Raw genomic sequence first — 9,876 nt, forward strand, 5'->3', positions numbered from 1 at the left:
TGTTTTGCCTTCCAGGAATCCAGCTACTAACATTTAAACTTTATAGTAGGGTATTAAAGTCGAAATTTGACTTTTAAGTAGATATTAATACGAATCTTTTGTATGGGAATATAGAAAAGTCATGTTTTTGGACCTTTTCTGGTATTTTTTTATTTTTTTCTGTCCGTTAGAACCATCCTCGTACTTCAAGGAATATTATAAAACAAGAATTAGCGAAATCGGTTCAGGTGTTCTCGAGATTTGAGCTTAGCAACACATTCAGCGATTAATTTTTATAAAAAAGAAGATATTTCGTATATTTTTTTGATATTATAAAATTACTTTTGCCTCGTTCCAGAGCGAGGTAATGAAAATATTAAATATTTCATTTCTTCGAGCAGGAATCGAACTCAGAACCTGTCGTGTATATAGTCCCGTGCTTGCGCCACTGCGCCACAACGGGCCTCAAAATTATAAAAATGTATTTTTTTTTATCTGTGATACACATATATGTTACCGATTTATGGATTTTCTTTTTAAATTTTATTTAATTTATATATATTTATTAAAAATATTTACTTAAATTAATATCATTTGGTGTTGAACCATTTTAAATAATAATTATGGTATTTCGTAAACGTCGAAACAAATGTTTATTACGTAGAATAATTTATTTTAAGACGACTGACGAATTATATGTAATAAACTTTAGCTGGGTGACTGGGGTTCCACATTGGATCCATTTTTTTTTATGTCAACAGAAAATGCTCATCACGTTGAATAACTTTTCCTAATTCGTTGTATTGATATCTCTTATAGATTAGGCGGGCTGCTAGGGTCTCACATCAGGTATTCGGACTATCAAAATAAATTATAGCCTATATGTTGCCGAAGACTAATAGCTATGCAACAAAAGAAGTTTCATTTAAATCTGTCCAGTAGTTTTTGAGTTAAAGAGTCACAACAGACAGACAGACAAGAATTCCAAAAATCAAATTTTTACCTTCTATTAGTTGTATTGAGTCCCCCTGAAGTGTTTTTTTTAGTTTATATTCAATGTACAGATTTTACCCCCTTTACAGTTTTATTATATATATAGATATAGATTACTTTAGTGAAATTTTTAAATTCATATAAAAATCTTTTTGAATTAAAACTGGAAAATTTTAAAATGAATAAAATATGATTCATATACTTTCAAATATTCTACAAAATAGAAAAGTTTATTTTGGAATGTGTTTTATAAGAGACAATATAAATAAGAATGTGAGTCACAAGCACTGAATGTACCAATTCTTCTCACGTCGCGTCTTGAATGGTAGAGTAGACAATGTGGAACTAATGTTCTGAATATTACTTCTATATTGTTCTCAATAACATGACAAATAAAAGCTATTTTATCGTAAAACTGCGTAAAATAATTTTGAATGTAATGGATACCTAAACTATAGAATTGATAATTTTTTAACTTCACATGAATCCTATATGTGTGTGGTATATCTGAATAGGGCAGAAGACCCTAGTAATCTCACGTTTCACGTTACAACCATTTTCGAGACATTGCCAGTTGAGTAGCGGAACTCAACGCTGCGCTCAACACAAAATGTTTACAACATTTTTTTTTTCAGTTTTACAAAATTTCTCCCTCTGTGCTAAGACAATCCTCTAACTACTTACCGCCGAATTCTGGAGACATTGCATATTGAGACTTGTTGTTGCAGGACTGGCTTCAATTATTACTTAAAATACTGGTAACTACATTGGTACAATACAATGATATAAACATACCTATCCACAGTAATAGCAACAAGAGTAAAGACGCCCGCCGATACAGTCAAGTTCGCTGTAAAATTGCTTGCAGTACAGGTAACAGCGCCGAATGGCCAGTGCGCTGTGACTAGAAACACGAAATTCGGTGCCCCATTCAATGTGGCCATCAAAAGATCCGCCACCGCCAGGTTCACCAGGAAGCAGTTCGTTACTGTCCGCATCCGACGGTGAGCTGATAACAAACAAATCTTGAATAATATAACAAAAAACGTGAAAGATTGTAACAAGATAATATTTTATTTTTCGCTTTATGTTGCATAAAGCATAGAATGTAGTACTAGTTTAAGAGACTCTTTTCTCCGTTTTTACTTGCCTGAGTGGGTAAATGATAATAATTCATTCTCCCAAGTGAAGATTGAACCTATAATCATTACGTTTACAATCAGCTGCCCCACAATCACCTCCGGAATAAGAAACTTTTTTCAATTTCCACCACTTTCCGCCGAATTTCCGCCGAAACATTGCAACGCCGCGCTTTTGTCTCGATACCAGATCGAAGAAATGAAGTTATGAAATATTTATTTTCTTCAATTAGGAATCGAACCCGTAACCTATCGCGTTTACAATCAAACGCTTGTGCCCCTGCGATATTTTCCTTTGATATTTTGATTCAAAACATTTGAGTTCTAATATCTACAAAAATATTACAATATACAAACAACACTATCAAATGAATGGAAGACTAATCCATACGTCATGTTTTTATTATCTGTTTTTAATTCAACTTAAAGCTAGACATCTGTTAAAAAAAAGGATATAAGTACAGTGTTTCAATACAAAAAAGAAGGAAAAAAGGAAGCATTGCATATGTGTCTGGGTAATTCTCTAATCTCCTTTTTCCGAATTTAAACACGTGCACGTGATAAGGAAGCTATTTTATTACTATTGACCTTTTCCATTTAACATTGTATTACCGGGACATATATATACGTTTGTGTTTAGTTATTTCTTTGCTAATAGAATGTTTGTGTCCCAAATTCAATATTAGCTTAAAATTAAATAGATTCTGTATTTCAATTTCAAATTCAATAAATAAACATTGCTAATAATTTAAATTTCATATCAAAATTCCAGTTGAAATAAATCATACAAACATACATACATTTTAAAAAAAAAACAAAATATTTATTTATTGAACACAATTTGAACAAAAATATGCACAGAAGGCTTAACGCTATAAAGAATTTTCATTATTCATAAGCACATATACCGCAAAACGGCGTTGATTCCCGCCACTGAACTCACAATGCCTCCAGAATTCGGCGGAAAATGGGAAACGGAGTGCCGTAACACTAGTTTCCCTCTACCTACCCCGCTGTATACGGGATAAAGAGTGAAGCAAAAAAACTACTTTGGCTAAGTATAACTTTAACCCATAACTATTGCCTAGAGTCCGGCACAGTTCCAGTTACCCGAAGTAATATTCTTTTCATAGTTAACATATGTACCTATATAGATTCAAAATCCCTTTATTATGTGAGCGTAATAAAAACCTATGTTTATTAGACATTAAAACGCTACTTTATCTCTTGTCCTAGATACTAACAAAAGCTTAGTTTGGTTTAAATAAGCACTTTCATTTCACAAAATTAAACTGAAATTAGACAATATCAATTTGTCAGCGACATTTCCTAATTAATCTATAGAGCTGCTTTACTGCTCTTATTATTAAAAAATTCCATTAATACGTTTAGAAAATAAAAGTAATAGTATTTTTTTTGCCTCACGCATCATCCGCATAACATAACGAACAGACAAAGAGAACCAAGACACTGTACGCTCCGGTCGCGGAATCCAACGTCGCGTTTTGTCTTACAAAGGCGAAGAATAGATATAATTTAAATATAACAATTTCCTTGAATGGGAATTGAACCCACTGTTATCACTTTTAAAAGTCACTGCTGCTTTACCATGATGGCGCGACTTAAGAAACGATAGAAGACTAACGATATTATCAATTCTGTTAATGTTTTTGTTTTTTATACATTTTAATTATAGCAATTAACAACTAATGAACGTTCATAAGTGTGTTAAGTTCATACGTACCTAAAACAATCCATATTACTAAAGTATTTCCAATTATGGCCAGAAGAAGCATAACAGCAAACACTATGAGCCACGCCAGCTGACCCCACCAAGGAGGGCTGTACGGTCTCCTCCCCATTCCCATACAATTGCCGAGTGTGATTCTGTAAAGAAATTTTAAAATAAGTTACATGTTATTACTTGAAATGTAAAAATAAACATTAAAAATGAAGGTGGAAAAGCGTGGGCTTTAAAGGAAAAAAAGCATTTTGTATTTGTAATACTTTTACTTTTAAACGGAGGAAAAACGGAAATTATAAAATAATCGATAACTCTACGAGTATCATCTTAAAAGATATCTTAGAGTGTTTCTTTGACAAGTTCGAGAGAAAATAAACTAATTGATAATTAATTTTTTTACTTCCGCCTACTATAGGCAATGTGCATAAAGACATTTCGTGTTGAGTGGCGGAACTTAACGCCACATGTTGTTTCACTAGATGGAAGAAATCAACATTGAAAATAATTCATTCCCACTAGTGGGAATCGAAAGTACCATTGGGACTAGATGTGTATTTGCGCAACACAAGTAAAATTTCAAAAAATGCTCGTAATAACAAACCGAGAAAATGAATATATTAAATATTTTATTTTGAGTGGAAATCGAACCCAGAACCTGTTGGTTTTACTGTCGCACGCTTATATGGCGCAAGGGCCACAACTGGGCCTCACGTTATATAATTTTTTTAAATACTTTTTACTACCATTTTAGTATACTTTAGCCATCTTGACATTTATAAGAAAATAACAATTGACTTTATCAACATAAAATCGTATAATGAACTTAATAAGAGTTCTCAATCACGATGATCACGGGAAATACTCCTTCACATTAATTATGTGTCACTTGTTAAAACAAATTTAGAGTACTTTAAAACGTCAGAATGTAAATAAATTTATCGGCAAAGTTTTTATATAACTCTGTCTTTAAGTAATTAGTAGAGACGTAAAGTTGGCAACTTTTGCAATTTTTATGACAAGACCGGGATTCTCTTATTGAATTTAACATTTTATAAATATATTTAAACTCGAGGGAATGAAACATTTAATATTTTCATTGCTTCGCTCTGGACGGAAAGCGCGGCGTTAACTTCCGCAACTCAACACACAATGCCTCCAGAATTCGGCGGAAAATGGGGAGCGGGATATCTTAACACTAGGCTTCCTCTGCCTACCCTGCTACATGGGGGAAACAGCGGGACTCGCTGAAAAAAATGCCTTTATACTCAATTTAATAAACTAATTAATTAAAATTGTATTAATGCTATAAAACAGAAAGCGCATTAGCAAAACGTGGCGTCTTCCGTTACGCATAATTCGGAACAGTATCTTAAAATTAATTACAAAAGAATAATTAAAATTAATCATTAAATTATTTTAACTTAACAAAATGATGAATTTCTATAATATATCATGGAAAAATAATATTAATGACATTATATATTTAGATAATCTAGCTTTAAAGTCATGAACTTTACTAACGATATTTAAGCTATGTTCTCAAGAGCGGTCTAGATTATTCTAATATACACTGAAACTAGTTTGATTAAGTTAAAACTATATCGAAGCTCTAGTAAACATCGATATCAAAATTTCGTATAAGTGCATCCCACAAGTATGTAGGATTATGGTCCTCGTGGTGCAAAGGCACATAATCGCGCCGGTTGTTGGTTGTAGGTTCGATTCCCATTCGGGGAAGTTACGGTACGGTACTATTACAATACTGTAACATATCAGAGCGCGGCGTTGAATTCCGCCATCCAACACGCAATGCCTTGAGAATTCGCCGGAAAGTGGGTAGCGTAAAAGAAAAGAAAATAAAATAAAAACAAAAAAAATCGTTCAATTTCCATATGGTAAATAAAGTATTGTATTACATTAGAACTATAAATATTAAAAGTTCATCGAAGTGAATGAAGCCTGAAATATGTCAAAGACCACCTCTATCAAAGATCCTATTAATATATCAAAATTTCTATTAATATAGCTCAAATTCAAATAAAACACAAATAGGCACAATAAAATATCATTCAAGATGACATCTTGAAAATAAACAACAAGTTAAAAGCAGGTAGATTGCCATTACAATATGTATCCTCCGGCTATTAATAGAGTTAAGCTTTAGAACAAATAGCTCAAATTTATTGTTTCTAAAGGATTTCGTAAAATATAATAACGTGGTAGCCTACGATCAGCCTATATAAGTCCCAAAATAAACTCAATAGATATGTCAATCTAGGTTAATGTGGACGTAACAGTGCGAAACAGTAGGTACCCTCGTCTGTACAGCTCAGTCTTTGACAGCTGGATTATAATTAAATTACTTATACATCATTGTTAATATCCACTTCTTTTATGAAAGGTAAAAAAAAATTGCTTTTGCTTTTTTTCTTTTGCTTTTCTTTTGCTTTAATTTATGTACACTCATTTAAACACTCCGTTACCATTAAGAAACTTCCATTATCAACAATGATATGATGATGAATGACAGAATTCAAATCCTTACCAAAGCGAGATATATGATTAAAATATTTAATATTTAATTTCCTCAAGTGGGAATCTAAATAAAAAATCTAATCTACTCTACAACCTGTGGTGTTTAGCCTCGCAGTTGTGCCCCTTTACCACTACTGGCATCAAAGAAATCATAATTATATTTATAAAAATATTTAGTCTGTACAAAATTTTAATAATCAATTATTGCATTGAGCAATCCATTTTTAACATTTCTCCTAAACATGATATCTTACCCTTAAAAAGCACATACTATTTATATGTGTAGATATATTTAAATATATGCATTTTTTATGAAGTTTTTTAAAATTCAGTGACCTAAATCATAAACTGACTAGATTATTAAATTTAGCAAGTGGTACATAGCACGGTCTGCAAAGAATTTTTTGCTAGTGATTTCAGTCAGAATATACAAACATTTTTATAATAAAATTGTTTTGTTTTGAGGCCAATAAAGAAGTTAAATGTTACAGCAAAATAAATAAATGTAAGAGTGTACAGTAGAATGGAGACTATGTGAATAATTTATACGTTTACATATGTTTACATATTGTTATATTTATCACATTATGTGAATATGGTCCAATTAAGACTTATTTTACAGCTATAGCCTGAAAATGTGAGGGGGGCCTTTAGACATTCCCGCCCCCTACTTTCCGCCGAATCCTGGAGACATTGCATATTGAGGCGGAACTCATGCTTTACCTTTAAACCAAATCAAAGAAAATCTTTTCCTCTGGTGGAAATCGAACAAACAACCTGTCCCGTTTACTCTACGCTTGTGACTCTGCGCCACTGGACTGGCCTCAAATAAGATAATGTTTAGATTAATATGTTGTTTCTTTAAAATTGTCTTACATTACCTTGCCTTTCGTTAATTTGTATGATTAAAGTGTTTTTAACAATTATTTGTTTTATAATAAAAATTTAGACATAGTTATTTTATTATATTTAAAAGTAGGTATCTTCAAATAGAAATATAAAACCAGCGAGTTCTCAGAAAAATATTGAAAACGAACATAATTCCGACGCATCTTGGAACATATTTAATTAACTCTTAGTTTAATTAGTGTGTAATGAAACCGCCTTATCTGTTTACTCGCGTGCTACACGCTAGCCCACGCGTGTTTACTCGCATGCTGAAATAATTGTTACGTAGAACATACATATCTGTTTGGATTTGAATGAGGAATTATCCTTTAGATTTTTTACAGGAGCACAAAGTATGTTGCGCGGCGTTAAGTTCCGCCACTCAACACGTTTTCAAAATTCGGCGGAAAGTGCTGATTTTTTGAGTTTTTTAACTTCACGCTGCATCCTTTATACATAACTGGATAAGCAGAGAATTTAGGTAGAGAGCTAAAATTCTCCGTTCTCTACTATCCGTTTGTATTCGCGACATTATGTATTGATTAGCGGAACACAGCGCTGCTGAAATCTAAATAATTAATTTCTGAGTAAGGATCGAACTAGACGCAGGATGAACCAGACGTTGACCTTGCCGTAATTTATATAAATTTTACAAGGGAAGAGAATTTACGGAAAAAAGAAAGAAATTAGATATCACTCTGTCTTTTATTACGAATAAAAGATTACACACTGATATACAAAAAAATAATGAAGAAATGAATTTCTATTTGCTTTGTTTTATAGAACGCTATACAAAGAGAGCTTAAAATACTCGTACATTTTATTTTAGCGCACAATATAAGTATGTATTTTAACATTTTTTATCTTTTCGTACGTGATCTTTAAATGGTGAATATTTATATACTTCCATTTTTTTTATTTCAATAATCCCCGTAAGCACGCACCACTCGTTTATAAAAAGTTCTTTTACATTCGCTCGAAAAGCGTCGACAAAATGGAAACATCAATTTTATAGATCTGGTGAGAAATGATCGCGAAATGAAAGATGTTATATCTCAACGTTTTTTACGTCTAGAAATGTATTAAAATCGTAACTGAAATCACTAAAGAAAATAGAATTTTTGAAAATATCTTTCTTCATTAATAAAGCTACTTTCATAAATTGTCTTCTTTATCTTAGCTATTTTTTTCAGCTTTTATTGGGGTCGGGCTTAGGTGGACCCTAATTTGGAAGGATGCAAGGACTATGACTGCAATCTTATCTGTAGTCTGTGTCTGTAGGGCACATCTAGTCAGACAACTCCCGTCGTCATATAAGTTTATATATATATATATATATATATATATATATATATATATATATATTAGATATACATAATCCTACTGTCTAAATATTTGAACTAACTAATCTTTATGATATTATTAGTATTACCACTACCATATAACTCACGCTGACGAAGCCGCGAGCGGGTAGCTATTATACAAATAAAGTACATGGAGAACAGAGTGTCTAAACACGAGGTTCCCTCTGCCTATCCTGATGTGTGCGGGATACAGCGTGAAGCTGAAGTACATAATATACAGATACTTTTAATTCTCTACATATACGATATTGTGCACGGCTCTCAAAGAAATATTTTCTTTTATAGATTTCATAGGATTTTTAGAACAATTGAGCAGAAAACCACCAAGGTCGATAAACGTTTTAGTCTTTTTAATGAGTCCATTTCGTCCTTCAAAGAGGTTTTTTGTTTTGATTACTGCGGAAGCGAAGAGGGTTGACGAGCGAAGCAAACAGATAGTATTGCCATTAAAGATTTTGAGTAACAGAGAACTTCAATTTTCATTTATTCTAAAGATAATGTGGTCTGGCTAGTGGAAATAAAAAGACATCTTTAAAGTAAATTATAGTGTCTAAAAATATATATAGTTATACAAAATAAATAAAAATATAGTTACATATGTTCACAGTTAACATAAAATTATTATTTAAATACAAAAAATATACTCACTTTAAATTAACATCTTCCAGTATTTGGTTGGGCAGTAAATCGAGTATCTGCGAGACGTTGAGCTTATCCCAGGACAGATCTCGTCCTAAGACCTGCTGGGTACAGTTTATAAAGTTTTGAATCTCCGTCTCCGAGTCCATTGCAACACTAATGCACTTCACTTACACTTTTAAACAATTAATTTTAGATTTAATAAAATAAATATAGATTTAGCAATAAATAGTATTGTCCGTTTTTGGAAAGAGTCCATTTTCAGCTTTAATTGAGACTTGTAAAAATGGATTTGGCCTTGAATTCAAAATTATCTTATAATAATCAGTTCAGGTGGACCAGAGGTTAGCCCGGATAAACAGAAATATAGACAGAAAAAAAATTAAAATATTTTTTTTGTATTTTGGTATCGTTTAAGTAACGTTATGCACTTAAAAAAACACGGACATGTTGAAATCACAGACAGACCATTAAATTTTATTTTTATATAATGATATATACATATAGGTTTAGGGTATTTATTTAATTTTAACGTAATTAAAAGAAAAAGTTTAGTTATTTCACATCTATTTAAGTACACGGTAAACACGGCAAA

At 31.9% G+C, this 9,876-nt stretch overlaps 1 protein-coding gene across 2 annotated transcripts in view; it reads right to left on the reverse strand.

The window, feature by feature from the left end:
• The window catches only part of LOC146539947 (tachykinin-like peptides receptor 86C), a 31,851-nt gene extending 22,253 nt beyond the window's left edge, over window positions 1-9,598 (reverse strand). The window contains exons 1-3 of one of the 2 annotated variants that reach the window (XM_085207576.1): window positions 9,291-9,598; window positions 3,856-3,998; window positions 1,768-1,981 (exon numbers count right to left, since the gene is read on the reverse strand). In XM_085207576.1, coding sequence (XP_085063702.1) covers window positions 1,768-1,981; window positions 3,856-3,998; window positions 9,291-9,430 — 497 coding nt within the window. In that variant the 5' untranslated portion in view covers window positions 9,431-9,598. The remainder of the gene's footprint in view (window positions 1-1,767; window positions 1,982-3,855; window positions 3,999-9,290) is intronic. The other variant, XM_085207577.1, reaches the window with a different exon arrangement.
• Window positions 9,599-9,876: the final 278 nt, after the last annotated feature.

The sequence above is a fragment of the Heliconius melpomene genome, chromosome 3, assembly GCF_056956725.1.
Source record: "Heliconius melpomene rosina isolate 202511_hmr_F chromosome 3, ASM5695672v1, whole genome shotgun sequence".
Lineage (NCBI taxonomy): Eukaryota > Metazoa > Arthropoda > Insecta > Lepidoptera > Nymphalidae > Heliconius > Heliconius melpomene.